The 24,944-nt window shown below is 47.2% G+C and overlaps 1 protein-coding gene across 1 annotated transcript; it reads right to left on the bottom strand.

Moving 5' to 3' along the window:
- Positions 1 to 255: 255 nt before the first annotated feature.
- On the bottom strand, positions 256 to 24,829 carry LOC119453661 (mitochondrial import receptor subunit TOM22 homolog). Its single transcript, XM_037715716.2, has 4 exons — positions 24,443 to 24,829; positions 18,712 to 18,951; positions 10,828 to 10,910; positions 256 to 3,873 (listed from the first exon to the last, which is right to left on the bottom strand). The coding sequence occupies exons 1-4, from the start codon at positions 24,599 to 24,601 to the stop codon at positions 3,867 to 3,869; spliced, it is 489 nt and encodes a 162-aa protein (XP_037571644.1). The 5' UTR covers positions 24,602 to 24,829; the 3' UTR covers positions 256 to 3,866.
- Between the last annotated feature and the right edge of the window lie 115 nt (positions 24,830 to 24,944).

The raw sequence follows: 24,944 nt of genomic DNA, 5'->3' as shown, positions 1-24,944 counted from the left end.
GGGCTCGGGATGGAACTGCTCGGCGCTGGTCGTCTCGCGGCTCCTGGTGTGCATGCGCTCGGGCGTAGGCATGTGCCTGCTGATTGCCGCATAAGCACTCATGCCCTAGAGTCCCACATGATTTGTATGGTGGGAGCTGATGCGCTTCACTCAGAATGCGATGTGCGGCAATTGTATGTTTGCTGGCCCCAACAGAATTAGCTAGACATCACATGACCCGGAGCTTCACTCACTACTGAGCCACTGCAAAACAAACACTGTCAACACTCATTTTTATTTAAAGTGCTACTAAAAACACAATGAGCCGCTAGCAATATGTCATTGTTCAGGCACTCGACATGAACCTGCAAGAAGTTCCAGGGCAACAAGGCTATATCTACAGCAACAAGATTGCCACGCAGCTACAATGCAATGGCACAACTACCACCCTCAAGTGTGCACTGCTCATCTGAACAGCTGGCAAACATTGCTACAAGAATGAACAGTGGACCAGCACTGGCACACAAACACAACCTATCTCAAGGCTAACTGCTGGGCTTGTTGATACTCACACGTGGAAACTATTGCAGCAATCAATGTACACAAAAAAATGTACATTACGGTGTGCCACATCCAACCGATTTACTGCAGAAAAAATACATGCTTTCAAGCATTAGAATGATCTCCTTGAACGCACTCTCACTTCATTATTTTTTGTCAGTGATTATTCACTTTCTTTTTCTGCACAGTTATGTCATGACATCATCATCATATTACAAGATCTACAAGCAGGGGTACCTGTATGTTGCTCTATTTTTATCCAGCTTTAAAGAAATACGCTTGAACGGTTACGCCATACACATGATAAATGGCCCTGTCGACACTTCCTTGTAAGCCCAGGAATCGTCTGGGTTGGAAAGCCTTAACATTTTTAGACAGTGCTGTAATGTAGCGCTGGAACATTGCAGCAGCAGTGCATGTTTGCTTTGTGGGCCTGGGACACCTTCAAGACCCTTCCCAATATTGTAACAAGGAACAAACTTTCAACCATCTTGCCCTGGTGGGACAACATATAGATTCAGCAGGCCTGAATTGATGACCGTGCTAAGCAGCTACACTGCAATGTAACCCTTCACATGACCTAGCAAACACAGCCGTACAACCAACTAGCAACCAGCCGGGCTGCCCAGCAGTTGGCTGAAGCACCAGCAAGTGTACGAACGAGCTTGCGAGCACTATACAGGAACTATACAGACGGCCACATTTTCATACAATGCCGCACTTGCAGATGTGCACCTCGGCTTGCAGCCATTGTAGTGCAAATAAAACAGAAATAACGCAAGAACAGACACCAAAGGTGCTATCATAGAGCCCAGCAGCACTTGTGATGTCCGGTCTTGTGTTCTCTGCATTTGTTTTTGTTTGCGCTACAATGGCTTCACAAAGTATCAACCAACTAGCCCAAGAACAAGTTATTTTCAGACACCTCGGCTTGCTGCATGCAAGTGCTCCAGCATGCCACCAAGATGCGGGAAACAATCAAAGCAAATTTTATCAGAAAGGTGAAGCAGCAAGTGCCACCTCTTTTGACCAGTCACTGAAGACACTACCTTCATGCTTCGAAAGCGAGCACCGAGAGTGAGAAGAGGCTGCTAAAACTTAAAAGCATGCTTTTCCACAAAAATTTGTCAGAAATGGAGCCCTGTGGCGTCTGTCTCTGTCCACGTTTTCCTGCTATGTGCCATGTTTTGCGTGTTTCTCTCAAGAAGGCACAACATATATAACACTGCCCTCTTCAGTGTTGCTGGTACAGCTCTATCCAGCACAGCCTTTACGGGTACAAATACAAATGTGCATGGGGATAACTGCCATTTTAACCATGCCACTCGCAGCCATACCAAATACTGCTGTCAACCTTTTGTTTCATTTACTGTAGAATACAAAGACAAGTCCCTTTCAGCTTTTTGGAACTTTTCAGCTAGACTTTAAAATCAGAGGAGAACTTGTGCCATGACTGCAGGTACTGGCAGAGCCACGTTGAGAGTTGTACTAATACTGCAGTGCACAAATTGTAGGTGTTAGGCGCAACCCTCAATGCGCTCTAATGCCTCTGAAGGTACATCACTGTCTCCCAAGTTATACACATATTATACCTGGCCACCCTTCCACATTAGCACCTTGTAATATTCTTTTTCTTTAAATGAAGCTTTCCTTGCATCTTTTTTCCACTTTGCTGGTGCTGGCTGCCGTCTTGCACGACAGATAGGCCTAGAGATTGTGCAGCAAACTGAGATGGTCTGGCAGACGCAAGCTCGAACTCAAACAAAATGAATAGGGCTGCAAGAATAGTAATTTCCAAGAAGAAATCGAATATGAATCTAATAGTGCCAGAAGCAAATCGAATATTCAATGCAAACTAAAAAGGTAATTTTTACCATTCGTATAAAACGATCTTCAATATACTAGTTACTAGTGTATTATTCACAATGGTATTAAGCTTTTGTCATTACACTGCACGTAACGAAGCGCTGTTTAATAAAAACACAAATGGAACATGAGTAAATAAGCAGTTCTTTTGCATACTCGGGACACATTGGTGTGTGCGAATGAGGGCAGTTTAGCCAGAAGAGTTTGGCTCCCTGACCAACACAGTGTGCTCCACCAAGTAAATTCTTGTGTTTCGTCTACTATAGCGCTGGTATGAAATTTCTCATACTTTAGCTACAATTTCATGCTTGATTGTGCACAGTTGACGAATTAAAATATTCAAAAACTATTCGTACTTACAAATAGTGACTATTTGATTTGAAGGACAAAGCGTGTGAGTGCGCAGGAGACTAAGCAGAGCAGAAACGTCTTCAATACATAGTGAAGTGTGGCTTAGAAAGTGCAAGTGCATGCAATGTTGCAAATGCAAAGTGCAGCCCGGCCGAGTGGCAGTGACGAACACTGAGGAGCACGGTAGCGTTTCACCCAGAAGCGCGAAGCGGAACAACATCAACATGCTGCACGGAATGGCTTGGAACGCGAACGCACAGGTTTCAAATGAATACAGTTTCTAGAAAACACCAATGAAAGCTTTGCTTAAACAGATTCCCATGGTATGTGGGATCCACTTATTTTTTTCGCCATAGACATGAAAAACCTGCTGCTGGAATACACAGGTGGCACTTAAGGAAGGTTCACATTCCACAGCTTTTTGCCACATTCCAGTGAAACACATGTAAGCACCCGTACATTATGACTGTAAAAAAAAAAAACTAGCTCGAATGAAACAGCCTGTGCAATACAACGTCTGACAAGGTACAGATTATTATAGCAGATTAATATAACTTCTTGTGATTTTTCTTTCAAATTAGGTTTCTGGGAGCACTTGAGCAATACTGCCTTGTCCTTTTGATATCGACACTATGGCCTCACGAAGTGAGAAACACTTCCAGTTTTCAGCAAATAGTAGCTTCTTTTATTCAACCACCCTAAACTGCCACATCGGCAACTACCAGGCAGCCAGAGATGCCCCAACAGTGAACTGCACAAGAACAATCTGTTTCAATGACAGTGTCAACCAGGCTAAAGGATGTATTTACACCTGAAATAGTTGCAGTGGCACTTGCAAACTTCTTCCACCTTTGGTGCCGCTGCGAGATGAACTAAACAAGAAATAATAATAAAAAAAGTAACACACAGCTGCACTGTCTATCAAAAAAAGAAAAGGGGGGGGAGAAGAAAATGACGACAGTGCTGCATTTCAGACGTTCCCGGTGACTGAAGCAGTGCTTGGCAAATGTGTGAGAGCCAGTTCATTGGAAAGCACGTCTTCGACCTTGCACACTCCACCAAGAGCCACTTGATTTTGCTGTCACTGCTATCGGTTCTACATCAGGACTTTACCTCCTGCCAAAGAACAAGCACAAACAATGAGTACTCAACACGCATTCATTAGAAAACAACACAGCGTAAAAGAACTCTTTAAACAACCATGCTCGCTCCTTTGTACGAAATGGACAGGGATGCACTACAAAAGCAATAGCCGCTAAAGATCTTCGATGGCATCAAACTCTCATTAATTCGGACATATTTGGCTGCACAATGATTAATTCTGACAACTCTCGAAGCGCAGTGAGTGTCATAAATGTGCGACAAAAAAAAAAAAGTGGCGCTAGCGGCGTATTGTTTCAAGTGGCACAGTCTGCATTGGCATATTAATAAGCGGAAACCATAAGGGAAAGACAGAAACGCTGAACACTTCGAGTCTACTTGTGCATTTAGGCGTTTTCCACACCACATGACACCACTTTGGCCGTTTGTGCGTTCAGAACTGTGTAGTCGCCATCTCTGACCACATCGATAATGACCGCAGTGTTTTCCGCAGCGGTATCGGTGAGCAGTAGTTTCATTTTGCAAATTTGTTTCCAAATACGAGGTTTATTTTTGGTAAACAAAGCAACAAGTTCAAGTCCACTAGAAGCCACCAGGCACATCATCACAATCTTTCTCTTTTATGCGCCTCTTTTTCATGGTGTGCCCTGAACTTTTCTGCTCTAGCTTTCTTCTTGTCACATGTCACTAGCCGACGCCAGTACTCAGCACACATTCGAGCAGCTGTGCTGCCTTGGTTCAAGCGGAACTCCTTCAGGATGGCCTCAGTGGCACATTCCTTCCCAGCATTGAACCTGGTGACTGCTTCAGCAACAGTGGTCTCCACTGTGAAAAGTGATGCATGCCTGCTTTCAGGCACAAGCAACCAGATTACCATGTGGAGGCTCTCGTTTGAATTTTGAGTTTTACCTCGTTGCCAGCGGTTCAACAGCTTTCGGTCGGAGAGGCGTGTTTACACTGGCAGGAGGGCTTCTGCAACATATTTGGGAAGGTTGTAACGATGCTTCATCAACATCATCATCAGCCTATTTTTATGTCCACTACAAGACGAAGGCCTCTCCTTGTGATCTCCAATTACCCCTGTCTTGCACTAGCTGATTCCAACTTCCACCTGCAATTTTCCCAATTTCTTCACCCCACCTAGTTTTCTGTCGTCCTCGACCGCACTTCCCTTCTCGTGGCACCCATTCTGTAATTCTAATGGTAAACCGGTTATCTACGCTACGCATTACATGGCCTGCCCAGCTCCATTTCATTCTCTTAATGTCAACTAGACAATGCTTAGGTAACGATGCTTAGGTAGAGCCTACTGCCTTGGCACAGCTTTGTATGCACACCATGATTCTTTACCCTTTGGGCACCGTGAGTAATATGACTTTTCATCAGTGGACGTCAGGTATTATAATAAGTAGCAGGGACAACATTCATCTGATCAATGTGCCCTTGGGGTGCCTTGAGTGCTCAGCCACAGTAATTGCTGAACTTTGTCAGAAGCTGACCCGTGAGCTTCCTTTTGCCACTGAGGCTCGGCCAGCTTTCTCCCTTGTACTTCTAAAGAAGGTTTCAGAGTGCAGTGCTTATTCGTTTGTGCACATATAGCGCACATGTGCGCGTACTGACTCGTGTAAGGGTCGCACTTTTTTTTCACAATTTCAACAAGGTGCAGCCCTTACACAGGACCAATCGGTCCTACCTAAGGGCCGCTACTAGATGACTCTCGCCATCTAGTAGTGGCAAGCGGAAGCACACAGCACGAAAAAATTTGTCAATACATGCACGACATCGGTGCACCAAACACCAGTGCTTCTCCGCTGGAAATGTTTTCCCCAAAAAATATAGGCTGCCAAGTGGGGGGTGCGTACCTCACACGGGTGCGGCCCTTACCCGAGCCTATATGGTATACAATCCTCCTTTTCAATTACCACATAGCCTTACATTTTCTCCTCCTGGAGACTGTTAAAAGCACGGCTATCACTGTTGCACAACACGGTTGTATATCGCAGCCCATGCTTCCAACAAAACCAAATAAACAGAATTTCTTGCAGCCTCCCCTCTCCATTCGTCCAGGCTTGCTGCAAGTGTTTTTCAGGCACTTATGGCGCACTCGCCACTCTTCATATCCAAGCTAATCACCCTTACGGCTCAGCTTACATTCCAGGTAGAAATTTTATAGAACTTTGAAGTCCAGCATATAACCCAAAAAGAGTTCGATGACAGTTTCCACACAAATGTGCAGCAGGTAATTCCTGGTTCAGTAAGTCCTGTCAAAACGAAACTGCTATGTTTCCCGCATTCCCAAAGTTTACCTCGAAATACAGCGATTTCACAGCTGATGCACACTCACTCATAACATCCGCAGAAGCGTACGTGGCAGCGGAATTCATCTTAAGCAGTCGAACCTCGATATATTGAACAGCGCGGTGATCGCGAAATAGTTCCATATAGCCAGAATTCTATATATAAAATCATGTAAAAAACGCATCAAAAACTTGTACAGATCAGCACTGACAAAGCGCTCCAACGTGCTCTAGGTGTTCTCGAGCAGGCATTCTTACTCTATTATCTCCAATCCTGCCTCTTCGGTTGCCTCCTCGGAGGCTTCCTCAGTGCGGCCAACGAAACCCACATGCCGAAAGTACTTAGCTATTGTCGACTGCTTGACGTTTTCTCAAGAGGCTTTCAGCATTTGAATGGCACCCGAAAGGTCTACCTTTAGCTCTTGGCCTATCCGGATCTTCACAAGCATAATGCCGATGCCAGAACAGGCCTGTTTCGTCCGCATTAAATATCTGGTTCGGCTCATGCTTGTCGAAAACCTAGGGCCACTCTTGTTCAAGCCACTTCTTGATCTCTCCGCCGTTGGAGTCCTCACTTTCCCCCGAGACTGTCTTCCCCACAATGTTAAAGCGCCCCTTAAAATGTTGTAGCCAACTGCTACTGGAACTGAAGTTCTCAGCGCTGAGAATGAATGCAAAGTTCTTGACCGATAAAGGCATATTCCGGGCCCTTGCATCGATGAACCATTTGTGCAGGGATTTCTCAACATCTTCAAAGGCAGCTTTGCGCACATGCCGCGCGCATGGTTTTGTTCTGCCTTGGCTTTTATGTTGCTGCTGTTTTTCAGTAGCATACTCAAAGTGCTTTTTGGTGTGTCGAAATCTTCAGCGACGCTCGACTTCTTTTCGCCATTCTCAACGCATTTCACGGCAAATGTCAGGGATGTCCACTTCGCATTTGCAGTCGTCACAACACCAACCACACCACAACAGGCCTAACTCCGATCACACGAATACACGATAAGGACTGGCTTAGCACTAGCAGCGGCACCGAGGAGGAGTCAGTGCGGCAAATGCAATGCGTCGTTGACGTTGTGAAACTAGCCAAGCCGCCGCTTGCGTACGCCACTACATTCAAACGGCGCACTAGGCGCGATGTGCAGCTATAGTGTGCAGCTGTCGGAAAGCTCGCCACCTATCAACAGAGCGCACATGATCTGGGGTGGCGGAGCTCGATACATCCATTTTATGTCCGACCCCGATCGAAATAAAATATTTTAAATGCATGTGATTTTCCTGGTGATATGGAAAGTGTTCGATATACACAATAATTCTAAATACAGTAAAACCTCGATAATTCGAAGGTCGCCGGACCGCGAAAATTCTTCGAATTAAGCGGATTTTCGAATTAACCGAAATGAATAAAAAAAAAAAGAAAACAAGCAAGAACTTGCCGCAAAAAGAAATCACCTTTATTTTCCATGTCCGAGAAAAATTACTCAATGTAATCACCGATGCGGGATTACTTGGCGCGCTGGTTCGCCGCCCCTAGTGTCATGCTCTCCAGCTGGCTCAAAAAACGTAGCATACAAATATCACCCGCACTGCACTCAACAAAGTTGCGGACGATGTTCACGGAATCGATAACTGCCGCGAAAGCGGGCGTGGTGGTGCTTCACTCCAAAAATTTGGACTTGCTGGATATTCCGGACTTCAAAAATGCACCATCAGGGTTCCCATTGAGTTCATGCATTTTCGCACCCAATTTTTCGGACGAATTGAGACCCTAAAGTTCGATTTTGCGGACTAAATCGCTCTTTCCTAGCCGCGCTACCCAATCTTGGAGGCCGCCATGTTGGATTTTGCACTGGCTTGAATTCCAGTGACTCGCTGTATAGCCTCCAAGATTAGAACGCGCGCTATCAATAGAGAGCTCGCGCAATCCTCCAGTCTCGGAGGCCATGCCATCGTTGTAACCATTTATTGCGGGATTTTTTTTTTTTTTTTTGGGACAGCAATTATATGGACACTTCATGCGGATTTTCGCCGTCGGCGTCGCCGCCCTGAGGATCCATACAAAGTCCAAGGGCGATAAAATCATCGCCGCGCGCCCGCCGTATGTGCGAGTGACAGCGCGCGGGGGACGCGCGCTTTCATGGAGAGCGAACGCACGGCGGAGGCGACTTCCTCCCTCGTGCGAAAGGCAGCGGGGGGGGGGGGGGGGGGGGGGGGGGGGGGGCGACTTCTACTCTTCTAACAACTGCGTACTTAGCGCCGGAGCGGTTTCTCGCGCGCAGCGTATCTTGAAAGCAATCTCCAGACGGCTCTGACCTTTCGTATGGGCTGTGCTCTCGCCGCTCGCAGCGATAGACCGCACGAACCTTCGCTCGCTGTGAGCTGCGGCGGCCGCGCTCGCTCGTGCGCGCTGACACCACGCGTGTTATTTCAGTGAGTTTTTTTGTTTTTTTCTCTCAAGTTTCGGTTGCTATTTTGAACGTGGCGTGTACACCGAGCAGGTGTCTCGGAGACCCATGTCTCAGTGATCGGCGCTACCTCCTGTACCTTCGCGAGAGCTAAGCGGTGCGAAGCTCGTTTCTTGGATCTCCATGGCGAACTCCGTTGGCGGAGATCGCCAACGCGGTGGCGTTCGTGTCGACTGTACACGGAGACGTCATTGCTGCGCAAATCCAAGCAAGTCGATCCTCTCCAAGCGTAGTATGAGGCAGGGCATTATTAAAGATTTTTTTTAAAGCCGCACTAATGACTTTTTTTTTCGGCCGAACGAGTTTTCCGGACTATTTTTCAGTCCCCACGAGCTCGGAAAATCGGTTGGCGACTGTACGGAGCGCCCTAACCTAACCGCCGCACGTTGCTACTAGCCGGAAACTTCGAATTATCCGAATAGAGCCGCGCGGGCCATTCAAATTATCCGGTAGAATTTGCATTGAGAATGACGGGACCGCTCAAATTCTTCGAATTAACCGAAATTTCGAATTAACCGAGTTCGAATTATCGAGGTTTTACTGTATCTGTGTTTGATATATCGAGCTTTCACTGCATTTAACATAGTATTCGTACGTTTTAGTATGCATACCATGCCGAGAAATGTTTGGCACCAAGAAGATGTCATTCAGCACTGCCAGTCTGCTGCCTGTGCTCATAACGGCACAAGATGATAAGACATTCCCCTAGGAAGGCTTGCAGGTCGCATTCCTACCTGCTCTTGGCAAGCACCACACGGTGTTTATATCGCCCAAGATGGCATAGTTCTGCACTAGTTTTATGACCACTCTATATTCCCGGTCACCCTTTGACAGCCTCACGGGGCTGCCGCACATTCCTTGCACCGAAACAAATCATTTAGAGTTGTTACGCTTACGACAGTTAACAGTCCCATTTGCCGCCGCTTCCACAGAGTCTCTGATAAGTGGTGGGTAACTGATAATGAGGACAGCCTATTGTTCCTCTTCTGTTTGATGCTTAATTGCCACTTTTTCTTTTTCTGTGATAAGCAGCATGCCCACACGAGTTGCTTTAGACAACAATGTTGTTGGTCGCAGGCACGTCACTGAGCTGGTCGCAGTCACTGTCGATTCATCCAATGCCACTTCAGGTATTCGAGACTATTGCTTACGTTTTCGCCCGAAAGCATGAGCCATCGTAAACTTCCGCCGTTAGCCAGCCATCGAAACGTTGTTGTGGCGCACCACCATGGCAACATGGCAGCTCGCATTGTCTTCCAGACGAGATTCCCAGTCATCCAATCGGAGAGCAGACTTCGCCCCGTGTGGTACAAGGGCACCAATGTCGTGCGAGTACCTTTCTCTTTTTCGAAGGTGCGTAACTTCATGGTTTCCAGACGGAGACGCATTTTACCGCCAAAAACAGTCAGTAGAGGAATCCAGCATTTGAACAATTCCGAAATGGCCGTGCTGCATGGTGTGAAAAGCGCTGGCGACGCATTAAATTTGACTCTTTTTGAGGTGCATTTGCAAGCGAGAACGTTAAGGCAGTATTATTGCACAAACAGCTTCTCTACGATGTCTAGACTGCACAAAGAAACAATGACAAAGTTACAAAAAGTGGATTTTATGGCAATATCTTTGGTCTAGAAGACACAAGACAGATTCTGGGATGGCATTGTTGACAGATCACTTTTCGGAATACGAGAACTTTCGCAAGATTTCACGTGACTCAACTCCAGAGTGTGTCTCAGGGCCATAGTGTTTGCTTTGCTCTGTGCAGAGTTGCTGTTGCCCGTAGATGCTGCAAGTGTCAGGTGCCAAGTCGCACGAAATTTAGCAGTTATATACCGAAAATAATGCTCCTAATATATTGAGCTTTTGTGAGGAACTTAACGGTTGCTGGCACCATTTTGGAAAGGCTCTACGTGGTCTATACGTGACCAAGGGCTTATTTTGTGAATTCGCTTATCCTGAAATTTTTTTTCAGTTTTCATAATTTCGATTTAACGAGGTTTTACTGTAATTTAGCCCTGCCATCTGGCTCGTCAAGCGTATGTATTACACGGTAACATGGAACACCAATCTTTATGGTATAAAAATAACTTGTCGGCCCTTTAAAGCCTTCTTATTCTGACTGTATAAAACTTGGCTGCCAAAGGGAGTGTTTATCTGCCACTAGCCACTCACTACTCGCAGAACAGAAGACACGTGAGGCCAGCGTTCCTTACCGTTGCTGTGGTCCGGGGGCCATTGGAGGCATCAAGCCAGGCGGTGCACCACCAGACACAGCTGCACTTGGACCCAGTAGAATCTGTGAGGCGAGACAGAAACAGGCAGTGTGTGTCAGTAAATCTCTATATAACGAACTTCAGGGGACCGCGGTAAATGGTTCGTTATTCTGAAAAGTTGTTATAGTGAAAGCCCCGAAATTAAACATTCCGACCATTAACTTATCAGTTCATAAATTGTCACCATATGAGCTATCCACGAAGACGTGGAATCTATCTTTGTCGTCCCAAAACCAAATTTGCCACTTGCAATCAAAAATATACGCTGTAGAAAGTAGGCTGTGAAAAATAAAATGTTTACTTATACCTCTAAATAGCATTTCAATTGTTAGGTGCGCTCGCGCTGAAATAGAGATCTGCACTTGCTTTCGCAGAAGTTTCGAATTCACAAATGCTGTGTGCATCGCGACCAGCTGCTGCACGAACACTGGCGGCCATAATTTAGCGTGCATGAATTCAATGAGCGACTCGATCGACGACTTGACTGAACATCGGGTTCGGTGTCAAAGACGGGTCATTGCCAATCTCGTTGTCACTGCCGCTGCTGTCGTCGCCTCCGTCGCACAACACCGCCATCTGTCATGACAACAATCGTGCCGTCTGAGATCTCTTAGCAGCACTGTCTGCACTCAGAAACTCCTCCATCGAAGCACCACCTATTTCACCGTCAGTAGCGACATGCTCCCAGAGTTCCGTAATGTCAGCGGTTTCCACAGTGTTGGTTTCGCCCATGGGGGCTTGGTCCTGGCGCACAAAGCCCGCTTTTTCCGTTGGTCGGCACGTCCACTGCTTTTAGCCTTCATGATCGGGGCACTCCCGGTTTTCATAACCGTCGATATCATCGACTGCGCGAACTCGTAATTCTTCGTATCCTGCAAAATTTGCAGCTTCGTCTCGAGAGACGCAGCTTTGCGTGTCGTCAGTACACCTCCCGCTGCTTCCGCGGTGCATTTCCGCGCTCGCTGAGAGAGGGAAAGGGAGCGTAGGCTGCGCAGGGCGCAGGTGCCGCTCCCATTATCGCTTTCTTCCGCCTCTTCTCCGGATGCTCGCACGATCGCCGGCGACGAGGATGCAAAGCAGCTGGCGCCATCTTGTGCACGCTGCGCCAACTTGCGATGCTCTCCGTGGCTTTCGTTTGCAATTGGCGCACGGGCGAGATGCACTGCGCGTTAATGGCAGCAGATACGAAGTTACGAACTCGCGTAAGCAAGCTTTCGCCCAGTTTCGATTAAAGCCAACTTAGTAATGCAAATTTCACGATTATTCTGCATAAAAATGGTTCCCAGAATCAAAATTTCTATCCTTACATCCGATATTCAGTGAATAACATATCGTTATACAGTGTAGACAGCTTATAACGCAAGTCGCCGGAGTCGCGAATATCCGCACTATAAGCGGTACCGCACTATAACCAAAGCAACAATTTTCAAGGCCCGCACATATGCAAAACATGTGCACTGAGCCGTGGCACGCATATGCGACAGTCGAGGAATGTGGCTAGAACGTTCGCATTCAATTTACAGTCGAATCTTGTTCATTCGAACCAAATCACGCGGCGGCGCCTCTGACCGGCATTGCTCCGGCACCGCCATAGAGTAAAAGCTTAGGAGAGACCCCTCAAGGCTCAATGTCGTGCGCGAACAAAACAAAAAAAAAAGAAAGAAGAAAAACGTGGCGGAAATTTCACACACTCTCAAATGGCAAGGTCACCGATTCTGCGTTGCGCCGGAACATGCGTGTACGTGCTGACGTCTCAGCCACGCTACCGTAGCCACACGTAGAAAATGGCAGCGAACCCTTCTTTCTCCTTTATGCTTCCTCTACTTTCTAGTCACGTGTTGACCTTGCACGCTGCAGCTACGGCGCAGAGGGAAGCATCGGAGCTGTCCCAGGCCGGCCAACGAAACTGCCTACGCCGGCAGACGCCCGCTTCCCGATAACGGCAGAAAACGAAACTTCGGGGAGCTGGCACCGGGCCAACTGGAACGGCGGCGCCTGCACGGCGGCGGGCGCGCACGGTGACAGTCGAAAGTGAGGGAGTTACGAGAGAGTGAGGGGAGCCACCGAAGCGGCGGAGTTGCTGTGGCGAAATCCGCTTCCCTGCCGCCCTCCTCCCTCACATTCCACGGTCTCCGCATGCGCCCTTCGCCGTGCCGGCGCCGCCCGCTCCCTGAAGTTTCGTTTACTGCCGTTATCGTGAAGCGAGCGTTGGCCGGCGTTGGCAGTTTCTTGGCCCTCGCTCGCTATGCGCGCCGTGATATTTCACGACTTGCACTCAAGATTCTAGTTTCAGCCTCACTCGCTGTTCGTTCGCACCACGTGCCTTTCTCCTCCACTTCGTCTCTCTTTCTTCCTCGAGCACTACTTGGGGCGCCCATTTGAGGGGAGCTAACGTTAGCCGTCTCCGCTGACTTCCGTACTCCCAGGCAGCCGCACTGTAACCGGTATTTTGTTTCTCGCAAAAAGCGATACGTGCATACATGGAGTGCTATGGGAAAATTAGTGGGACTCTGAAAAGACCGCACTATATCCGGTCCTGCACTATAAGCGGTTACGTTATAAGTGGTCTATACTGCATATGGGTTTTTTTTCTCATAGCCCTAATGCATAAGTTGACACACTTACGTTGACTCATCGTTATAACCGATATATCGTTATATGTGGTATCGTTATAAGTGGACTGCACTGTATTTGCCATAGATTTCAGCGCCACGCACCACTGAGGCACCGTGTAATAAGAGTGACGCGCTCAAAACAGACGCTGACGCAGAGAAAACTACCGACAAAAAGAAACCTCCATGTAGCCTCCAAAGCGCAACGTTTCTTGTTGTTTATTTTCACAATCCTTGCCATGGACACTGCAACTGTCTCGCTCTAGTGCTTCCGAGATCGCCAGACCCTGCTCGTGTTCCGAACCGGTGCCATCGAGCATAAGCAGACCGTCTACCATTCATCTGCGGACGCATTTTGTGACTAAGTAAGAGATCGACACGAATGCAAAACGTCGTGATGCCGTTCACGCTGAACTCAGCTTTATGCCAGTGACCCGGAAGAAATTTCAACTAATGGAGCCGGCTCTTACACCTGCAGTTACACCTTCAAGTGAGGGCGAACATTTTTCTCTGGTTCAGAGGGACGTTTTTAGCAGCCTGCTCGGCTGCACAGTGTGCAAATATTGCTTCAAAGGTGGTTTGAATGTGCGAGAGAGTACCAAGCTTGGACTGGCGACAAACTCGAAAACTTTTGAAAAAGATGCTCTACGCCTTAAAAAAAAAACACCAAACGACACCAAGAGAAGATGGAAGTAAGGCGGAACAAGAAAAGAGTGCACAAGGACACTTCAAACTACTCACAGGAGCTTTCTAATAAAAACGCATGTGTTCAACTTTCAAGGCCTGTTTTCTCAGAATGGATTTTTTCGCTATTAGTGGTGCTGAGGAAGGCGATATCTCAAGAACTGCTCTTCAGATTTGTGTGCCGTCTTTTTTATTCTGTTCCTGAATGACTTTGACAGGATGTAACAAGCTTCTTTTTTTTAAAGCTGGTGCAGTTCACTTATAATAAGCAATTCATTTTTAATGAATGTGATCATTAGTGGCTACATCAAATTGAAAGTTGTGTTAAAATTTGTTGGAGGGGAAATTAAAAAAGGGCTTTGCAGTCCCCTAGGATATCTATCAAGGGATCATCACAGTCAATTTCAGCTTCCTACTATGTCCTGGGATTTCTCCAGGCTCTACCTCAGGCATACACATGAACCACCTAGTTAGACCTCAATAACTCTGGAACTAATCAACACAGCTTCATGAAACTTTGCAGTTCCTATTAGTTTGGTGGTGTGAACATACCCTGAAAGTTTCATCCAGATATACTAAAAAATAAAAACTGCCAGCCCTTCCACTGTGGTGGAGATGGAAGACCAGAGAAGCTGTACTATGATGGGAATTATGTATATCCATTCTTCTTCTTCTTTCTGGGGTTTAACGTGCCAAAACCAGTCCTGATTATGAGGCACGCCGTAGTGGAGGGCTCCGGATTAATTTTGACCACCTGGGGTTCTTTAACGTGCACTACAACACAAGCACACGGGCGTTTTTGCATTTCGCCTCCAACGAAATGCGGCCGCCGGGGCCGGGATTTGATCCTGCGACCTCGTGCTCAGCAGCGCAACGCCTTAGCTGACTGAGCCACCCGGCGGGTAATTATGTATATCCAATTATGACTATTAAGATGTGATGGTGTAATTGGTTATTTGAACTATTAAAGAATGAGAAATATATATACATTATCCGGTGGTTTTCATTTATTTAGTGACCACAGGGACCATGGCCTTATGGTTGCTACGGTACACCGCCATAGGACGTACGGCAAAGGTTGGCACGTTCTTCATAAACATGTCACCAACGCCGCGTGCGTTCGGTGCAAACGCGGGCAAAACGCCGCCGCCGTTGACAGCAGTTGTGCGCGTCGTTTGTGTGACCGCACACAACAGCTGTCAAGTGACAGAACGGCTAAACACCGTTGTTGACACTGTTAGGGAAGAGGCGGGTGAGAGCCCAGAGAGAGTCGGCGCAACGCTGCACGCATGCACGCAGCGGGAGAACGGGCACGCACACGCAGTCTAGGGTGCCTCGATGCCCTCCTCGCCCACCGCTCCCTTTCCACTGGGAAGTCGCGTTTGCGCTCCACCGTGAGTTCACTCTCCGTGAAAGCGCCCGTCCCTCGCCCTCGGGTGCTTTCACTCGCACATACAGCATACGGCCAATGAGAGTTTGTTTCTATTGCCGGACGCGACCATTGAAGAGTGAGCCCTTAACAGCTTCGCTGTAAAAAAGCTCGGTCTCTAGGGTTGCCTCCCCCCTTAATGAGCGATGAAGGTTATGAGAGTACATGATTAATGAACGTCACCAAGGGCCGGTGGGTTTTAAATGAGTGTGAGTGTCGGTCAACGTGAGCATGATCAAGAGCGAGTGCCGGTAAGTTTGAAGGGTGTGCGTGTGAGCATGAGTGGGCGCCGGGAAGTGTGAATGGAAGCAGCTAAGAACGCATGTGAATGTTGCTGAGTATGATTGGGCTCAAGTAGGATTGTGAGTGAGTGCCAACAAGTGGTAAATTATAGGGAGTGTTCGAACAGCTAAATTTCCATGTCGAATAAGAAAGTTATGAAAAACAACCTTACAACAATGAATGAAATAATTAATATTTTCTGATTTCTAAAGAAGGTGAACAATAAGTTTTTTAGGGCATGACCAAAGTAGATGGCGAGCATCCACTGTCGACGCTTTGATTATTCGAAAGTCACATCCATCCCCAGCTTTCAAGGAACTCACGAAGCACATTTATTTTCCCAGAGCTTTAGGGGGCCTGTTTTTTCACATTCAAGGGTTTCAAGGAGGTGTACAAACTGCGACGATGTGCCGCAGACCAGCTCTATTCTCTACAGATTTTGCACAGTGAAACAACAGATGGTTGCCTAAATACTGCAACAAATAATCATCTTTAGGCGCATAATTCTTTCATTAAAGTGAAATTTTTTCCCCCTCCTCCCCAGGGTTTGCATGTCTGTTCAGTTGGTTTCTCGCCGAGCAGAGTGGGCCAATACCGGAAACAATGCAAATAATGAACTCGGCTGATCCCAGAGACGGGGTAACACATGCGGTCGCCTAGGCAGGGGAATGTGGGTCCAGGCGAGCACACAGTAAACCCTCATTAACTCGAACTGTGATGTCTTGAAATATCGGTTAAGCTGAAATTTTTTCCTGGCTTGGTGTAAACTCCCATGTATATTTCGCCTCTTAACCCGAAATGCTTTTGTGCTGCACTCTGGATATATTGTAATCTTGACTAGACCTTGATCTCAAAATTTTCCCTAATTATTACCAATTTCAAGTTACAGGGTTTTTACTGTATCTCCTACGGGCTCCAATTAATTCTGTCCATTGAAAATTTACTTTCATCACATTTCTCACATCTTCAGAATCATGATAAACATAGAGCTGTAGAGCAAATTAAAAAATTTTCAAATCTTCAGTGAGTCGTGTTAAGTTCCCAGAAAGTGGGCTCCATGTGAGAACTCTGCAGCAATGACGGATATGGGAACATCAATTATTTGATGTCTGGCATACTTCTAAGGAACCTATCCAGCCATTTGAATAATGTACCTATTGTCAAAAAATAATAAAGAACAATGAAAGGAGTGAACCCACAACATGTTGACATAAAGACCACAGTGTGAACACCCAGCCATCTACCTTCCCCCCAAATCGTTTTACTAAAACACTTTACACATTCTTTAAACTTGCACCACAGGTCCAACTAGACATTTCAAGGCAATACATTTTAAATAGCATCATTATTTTCATCAGTCTTTTCCATTTGATGCAACTGTGCATCCAAAGGCGCTGTGTACGAGATGCAAGAATCCACATTATGATATTGTCTTGCACGTGACCGAAGAGCATTCTCAAAGCAAGGAAGCGCCCTCTGCAGATTACCTCCAAGATAAAGCACCAGGGCCGAGTGAAAAAAAAAAGTGTTGTCGCATTCGCTTCTGAGCCACGCACGTAATGCGGCAGGATTGCGCCGCATTGCCAGCCTCCTGTGTTTTTCTCCCGTCTCCCTTCCACTCCTCCGAAACACAAGTCCGATAGCGTCGACAGGGAAGGGGGACAGGAGTGAGCATAAGAGGGTGTGACTGTGATGAAGGTGTGCCGTACGGGGTGTGCAGATCAAAGCGTGTTCCAAGAAATGAGAAGGCTTGGCCATTGCACACCACTGATGCTCCCATTCGGTTGGCATCCCATGGACGGCAATCAGAGATGAACAATCAAATCGAAGACCCCTTCTTCTGATTCTCAATCCTGGTTGACTGACGCAACCCGTAGCTATCACTGTACTCAACAATGTTGGGTGAGAAGGAGTATAGAGAAGTATGTGGCAAGAAAGGCACAGTGCCCGTGAAGGAAAAAAGGCGTGGAAGCGAGTCAGAAACCCCGAAAACCGCATAGTGGTTCGTCAAGTGTGTGTAACATGCTACTAAGGCACCATTTAAAAAATTCTTGCAACTGTATGTTCATCGTAGACTGGTACACCAGCTGCTGCTTTCTAACAAATTTTCAAACTCGCAGTGGTTTAGTGACCCTTTATTACTTCTCTTTAGAGATATGCTGCAACTTCTGATTTATGGCAAGTTATACTAGCTGCTTTCGAGCGGACTTGTGGTGCGATTAACATATGGCTGGTCAAAATATCAACTGCTTTGAAATCTTTGCCTGGTTCATGCAGAATGCTGTGCTCCAGGCTCAGAGAAATTGGCAGTGCTCTCACCTTCGTGCTGGGAGTGTGACCAAGATCCAACAGAATTTCGATCACGGGGCTCCTTAATTGCTCTGGCAGCAGCTGAATGTTCTGCTCAACTATGCTTGCTCTGCTTTCTAATGCACTGTTAAATTCCCAGCTGCATTCTGTTGGAGGGAGAATGCAAAAACACTTGTGTACCATGGTTCGGGTGCACGTTACAGAACCCCAGGTGGTCAAAATTCAGAGAGAGCCTTCCAGTACACCGTCCTTCACAATCCACGATGCAGTTCCTGGCTGTTAAACCCACAATTAAAATTTGAAACGTCAAAATGGCTTCCACATCGCTGAAAACAGAGTCGTAAGAACCAGTCGAATGCACCATCAGTATGCGATGGCCACATTTTCACTTTCCTTCATGACGTTACCTTTGGCAAAACACATTTCAGGACATTCAGGCCGATTCGCAGCCGAAATGCATTCTTTGACACAGGTGCCACCGAACCGTGTCCGGTGGCGCATACTCGCCTGGCGCTGCTGTTGCCGGCTTATCTCCTCCACCTGCAGCCGCTCCAGCTCAAAGATGACGGGTGCAAAGAGGATGGCCGACGAGGAGAAGATGATCCAGAAGGCCGAGCGGCCGAAGCCGTACAGGCCCTTGGCCGAACCCAACGAGAAGTGGGCCAGATCGTACACCCCCCGGCGCAGCTTCGGGGGAAACATCTCTGTGAGGCCCCACAGTCGCTCATACAGCGTCTCGTCCAGATCCTGCCAAAAGAAGTATTGCAAGTCAGTTTTCCACAAATCTGCAGGATAGATTAAGCTTGCGAGTTGGGTCTTCGAACCAAAAATTTTTAAATCTTCATACTTCAAATAATGTTTCAGAAAACATGTATATTAAATGCGTGTATGAGGTCCACTTTCATCTATCTCATTTGGTTCTGATTTTATACACGATTGCTTTAGTCGATCTTCCAGAAATACTTGCGAAAAATTGAGAAATCCAATCTGAAATCTCACAACTCTTGTATGGGGGTAGACAAAGCAATAAGGTCGGTCTTATCGGATTTCTCGAATCATGCCGAAGCCATTACTAACTTGTCTAGTGAAACACAAGAAATTGATCCCTCGGACGTTTGCCAGTAAATAAAGGAAACAAATAGAAATAGAACCAAATATAGAAATGGATGCCATATTTCAAAGAAGCCTGCAAGATTTCATACTATGTACAATTTTTCAGCACCATAAGTTGGAAAAGTAAATACGTTATTTTTGGTCTAAAGCCCTGTTGGTCTTTTTAGAGAGAATTTGTCATTCTAGTGCAGAGGTGTTAATAAAAGCCATAATCGTTTTCTTCAGATAGAGCTACAAGTCATAACGACTTCTTTGTAGCTTACTCTTATGTGAATAACAAATTTTCGCTTTCCAGTAACAGCACATCACATCCAGAACATACCATGAATGTAGCACTTCCTGATGAATACCAAAGGTTTCTAAAGGGCCCCTCACCAGGCTCCACTGCAAATATTTATTACCACTGGAAGTTGTAAAACGCTGCCTGGGAAGCATTTTACCAAAGTGATTTTTTCCACTCGGGTTCAATAATTGAGGAGGTAGAAGAAATTTACCTGCCTGTTACCATGCCGCCGCGAGGCGAGTGCCATTGCCAAGGGAGACACTCTCTCACTCTGCCTCAACTAACGTCCACAAGCGTTCTGCACCTTCTGCACTGGATGATTAACTGAAGTACCGTGCCAAGGTGAGTGATGTAGCTAGAAGTGCATTTTACGTTACAGCATTTGTGCGCATAACCTCGACTCTCTGGCTGGGAGCGGAGCTTCCTTCAAGAGGGAGGGTTTTCGCGGCACACAGCGCTGCAATACTTTGCAGTCCCAATCGTCATCGTGCAATGTATGTTCTGAGCTTGTCTGTTTAAAATGACCAAACCTGGTGAGGGGCCCTTTAACGTCTGCTATCACGCATTCGCGACAATGTTCTCCAGCACTAACGTGCGGTGCCATCCAGTAGCAACAGTGCGAACTTGGCCACCATTGTTTAGAGTCATGATCGATGAGGAGCGCACACGTGCAACGTCAACCATTTTCTGCAGGCTTTGTTAACATAAAGGTGGTCAGTTCATGCTTGCTAAATTTTCTTCGTATTCTTCGCAGAGATTGCGATGGGTGAGCTTGAGAATACAGGCAATTTTCGCATTACCACTTTGGCTATGGTATGCCATGAATTCACAACATTCGGCATTTGCGGCACTCAATGGCAGTAGCAACATGTTGTCTAAAGACCTGGGAAAGTGCCTCGTTTTTCGGCAGAGAATGAACGTTAGGACCATTTAGGGTAGGAAGGGGCTTCGTGCACACTTTCCGCTAGAGGATATAAGCAACAACAGCTGCCTAGAAAGAATGAAAAATTGTGGTTGTGCGAAGTGGCAGCCAGTAACCAGTGGCGTAGAGAGGTTTTTTTTTTTTTCCGGGGGTAGGGCCATGGTAGGGGGGTGGGGCGGGCGGCGAGTATTGCTGCACGTTTTAGGTCAGGTATCCTTGGTACATACAAATTTCAGGAAAGGGCAGGGGGAGGACACGTGCCTGGACATGCAAAGGCTAAATCAAGTTAAAATCTCCTGCTACAATTTTTTCTGTTGTGCCTTTAATAATTCCGGTGTCAAAGGGTTAAGGACTTGCAAGGCCCCACCATAGCACAGTCAAGGACATTACCAGCCAAATCTATTCGGCAGCTAGGGGGGGGGGGGGGGGGGGAAGAAAGAAAGAAGGAAACAGGCTTTAACAACAAGCACAGCTATATTTTTTAAATTGCCCAAACAATCAAACTAACAAAAAATGTGGGGCCAAATTATGAAACCTTCCTTTCCTTGTGCCACTTCCTTGCCTTATGAAAGGAGTCCATGCTTCGCGAAGGATGCATGAAGGAATCAAGTATATTCTGAAAACTCCCTCCAACCATCTTTATGAAAGGAATTCTTTTGTTGGGTAAGGAACAGATTCCATGCACAAGGACTTGAGAGCACTCATCATAACTCTCACACAAATAGCTTTATTTAGTAAAATAAAGTTTTGTTCATCAAATTGTTTTCTTTCTGTGAAATAGCTGACATGCAAACACGCACGCTCTTTCCTTATGTTCAGCGCTAATGCATGTTAAGGACTTCCTTGCCGAGGGCAACATGGCAGCACCTATCAAAGGGGGTGACGGTCACTTCGGATATACCAACTTGTCTTGCATTGTTTTACCCTTTTGTTCCCTACTGAAAATTTCATTTGCTTTAGATTTCTGTTATGATGCTTTGACAGCAAGGTATTGGCGACAGTTGGGCACTTCAGATTGGTCACAGAAAGAAATTCAACAAGAGTGGACAACTTGGCGAAAATTTGCAACAGGAAATACACCATGCTAGTATTGACATCAGCCATTAACTGATGTGAACATTGTAAAAAAAAAAATAATGTGAAACGAAGTCAACCGATGTTTTATTTTTTAGAGCGCAGCTCTTAGGCACCCGCTCCTGGGTTGAGCGTCGGCATAACCGCGCGCATGCAACTGTCGTTTGTCGTCATCTTCTACCACAGCTGGCTTGTCGCCGACCCTCAGCGTAACCGCACGAACATGCTCATGCTACTGCTCGCGCATTCGTCGTCTTCTTCCACAGCTGGCCCCGATGCCACTCATGCCAGCATTCCCATACTGCCCTTCCCTCTGCAAAGGTGCTGACAGCACAGTTCGCTCTAAAATTGTTTGCCTCAATATATCGCGAAATGAAAGTATTTATCGAGCTACGCTGAAATTTCGCACTAGGGAGTATTGTAAATGACATACTTTTTTTTTTCTGTAGCACTAAAAACTAAAAATGCTTTTCATATGAAGTTATACTTTGCGACGTATTTTTCTTGCATTACCTAGCGACAAGCCAATGACACCCAAGACGTGCCAAATGCATGTACCATATGCCAGACACTCCACTGAAGTGAGCGAGGCAGCTGCACATGTAAGCGTTGGCCTGTTTGATGTACCATTTGTCTTTTTTGGTGCAACTCTGGTCTCTTGTATATTTTTGCGTTCATGCTCCACTTCGACATGGCACTCCAGCGCTATTGGACCCCAGCAAGGCGAGACATTTTGTTTGACAGTTAGTGCTGCATTTCAAGCAATTTAAGCTTAGGGCACAGCACCAGGCATTGTGACGCAGTTAGCGAAAAACAGCTCGGTTGTTGTGACGAGTTAGTTTGGCATGTACTGAATCTTACTGGGGACATGTTTGTGATGCTATGGGCCCCAAGATTAGTCTAATTTACTTTGGTACTTTTTGGCCACACTGGCCGCACAAGGCGTTGTGACGCAGTTAGCGAAAGACAGCTCAGCTACTGTGGCCCAGTTAAAAGATTGGTTAGTTTCGCGTTGACCGAATCTTACGAGGCCAAGTTTGTGACGCTTTTTATAAGGTCTGGGAATAGGGGAACACTGGGAAATTGGATGTTCGGAGCTTGGAGTACACAGTCAGTTTCGCTCAGACCACTGTACGCATCACGGTGTGGTCAGCACACCATGGCTGTACAAGAGAAAGGCTAGTGGGCAAAGTTCGGACAGGTGTTGCAGAAGTGGCGGGGCTCTTTTTTCCATTGCGACAATCTGGGGCACCTAATGGGCAGTGGGAGAATGAAAACTGAATCCTGGACTGGTCCGTGGGTTGGGGCTCGCCTATTGCACTGCCTGGCTGCTGTCACCAACCCACTATCCATACTCCCCCCGTCCCCTCCCAAGAACTCTCTCGCAGGGATGCTATGATCATCAAGCACATCCAGACGAGAATGCTGCTGACCCTGTTCCTTCTGGGTCGATTCTGAGGCAATGTAGGGCCAGCATCGACACCTGCAACCTGCCTCCAGTGCCAGCATCTGGCTGATCTGGACCACGTGCTCTGGCATTGTCCAGTTTACAGCGCGGTTCGGACCAAAGCGTTCTCCAGCATACAGCGAGGCCCATTGCCGAAATCACTTCACGCATGAGTGTGTCGAGCGCCATTATCATCGCCACAGAATGCTAAGGAACTCTGGCAGGCTCTCCTGTCGGTACTCCGGAACCCCGTGGCACCACCGGTGTGAGACCAACTGCGTGGCGTCTCTAATCAAGACAGGGCACCCGAACAGATCCACGCCACACTTGCTGCTCCCGAGACAACTCAAGAATGCGGAGAAAGCTGACTCTGCCTTCCTTGACCAGAACCCTTGTCCACCGCAGTGCATAAGAGCGCAAATAGGTGGAATAAACGAGTTACCAAGCAACCCCTAGTCAGAACCTTGCCCGCTAGACTTTGTCGCACAACGCTCTGCCAGCAGCGGAAGTGAGAAAGTTGCCCTGCTAGCTTCACTGCAGAGTCTATAGAGCGGCGCATCCACTTGGTTTCGTCGTTTTTGCAGGCAAACAGCACTGCGCATCTCTGGGGTCATTCTAACCCTCCACGAGCGGACTAAGATGTACCGAGTCAAGTACCAAGGTAAAGACACGTTGTGCGGTGCATGTGGAGAGGAAGAGGAAACAGGCTGAACACCTCATACTTTTCTGTACAGGGCTTAATCCTACAGTGCAAAACAACGGGGCTGATTTTTTCAAAGCATTGGGGTTTAGGGACAGTGGAGGCAAAATAGACTTTAAGCGAGTAGAAATAACTAAACGGAGGTTATCTGATTGGTGGCTAAAATCAAGGCAGGGGTGAAAGTTCACCCACCACAAAGTACAAAATATGTTAATAGTCACGGCTAGGTGGCATGTGGCGCCGCCCTATTTAAAGGGTTCAGCCTCATCCATCCATCCATTCGGCGAGAGGCGCTGGCACCGTCGATAGCGGGATAGCACAACAACGCGCCTCGCGTGTCCAAATAATTGCTCTCGAAATAATAATTAAAAAAAACAGTTACATGTAATTAGGTGCACCTTCCTCGTACAGGGGCATTCACCGAAAAAAAAACTACCGGCACTTCCGCAACGGATGATACAATGATGTTTTCGCAGATAACGCATAGATTGTTCGATTTTACCAGGGCAAAGACCACCAATGGGTACCGTAACGAGTTTGCTGGGTATCGTTTGCAGACGAGCGCCTAGAAATAGACGTTCGCAGGCATTAGAAATCACGGCAAGTGAGACAGCCGAAAACGTAACCGGCGAATCGCGATTTGAACGGACAACGTCGTCTTTGCCAAGAGAAGTCACGTCCATTGGTAGGCGAACTCACGAGGTCGTCGTCTTCCTCAACGCTGGCTACAGCATCGGTCGTGCTGCTCGTGGTCGGCACGGCGACGTCGAGGTCTCGCTTGGACATTTTGGGCGACGTTTCGCGACTCTCCGGCAAACTCATGGCGTCTATCCCGCTGTCCCCTTCGTCCGCTGGCATGCCCTCCGCCGCCGATCCAACCCGGCGAACTCAGTGCTCACGCGCGGAGGGTCAAAGTTCGAGCACTCCCGGAGATTACGCAACCGGCTGGCTACGGCCTGGAGCCCGCAGGTCGAGCAACGGTCGAGAACGTGTTAGGACTACGCACAGAAGCAGCCGCAGTAAGCACGCTTTTCGCTCTGATCGCTCGGTCCAGCAAGCATGCACGAGGACCGAGCCAGTGACCGAGCAAAGAGAAAAAAGATCCAAGTCAATCCAAGACGTGTCGAACCAGCGCGAGCCAGCGAAAGCGAAACTGGCCAATTCATACACATACACGCGCATGAATCAAGATTATAAGAAT

The sequence above is a fragment of the Dermacentor silvarum genome, chromosome 5 (genome assembly GCF_013339745.2).
Source record: "Dermacentor silvarum isolate Dsil-2018 chromosome 5, BIME_Dsil_1.4, whole genome shotgun sequence".
NCBI lineage: Eukaryota > Metazoa > Arthropoda > Arachnida > Ixodida > Ixodidae > Dermacentor > Dermacentor silvarum.
This window is presented reverse-complemented; position numbering and strand designations above follow the sequence as displayed.

Bases quoted from the DNA above. Each gene is read 5' to 3' on its own strand.
- LOC119453661 (XM_037715716.2), bottom strand. From the start codon at position 24,601: ATGCCAGCGGACGAAGGGGACAGCGGGATAGACGCCATGAGTTTGCCG. The intron at 18,952-24,442 runs GTGAGTTCGCCT...TTCTTTTGGCAG, and splicing joins TTGAGGAAGACGACGACCTC to GATCTGGACGAGACGCTGTA. The intron at 10,911-18,711 runs GCGAGTATGCGC...CTCGCCTCACAG, and splicing joins GCCGGCAACAGCAGCGCCAG to ATTCTACTGGGTCCAAGTGC.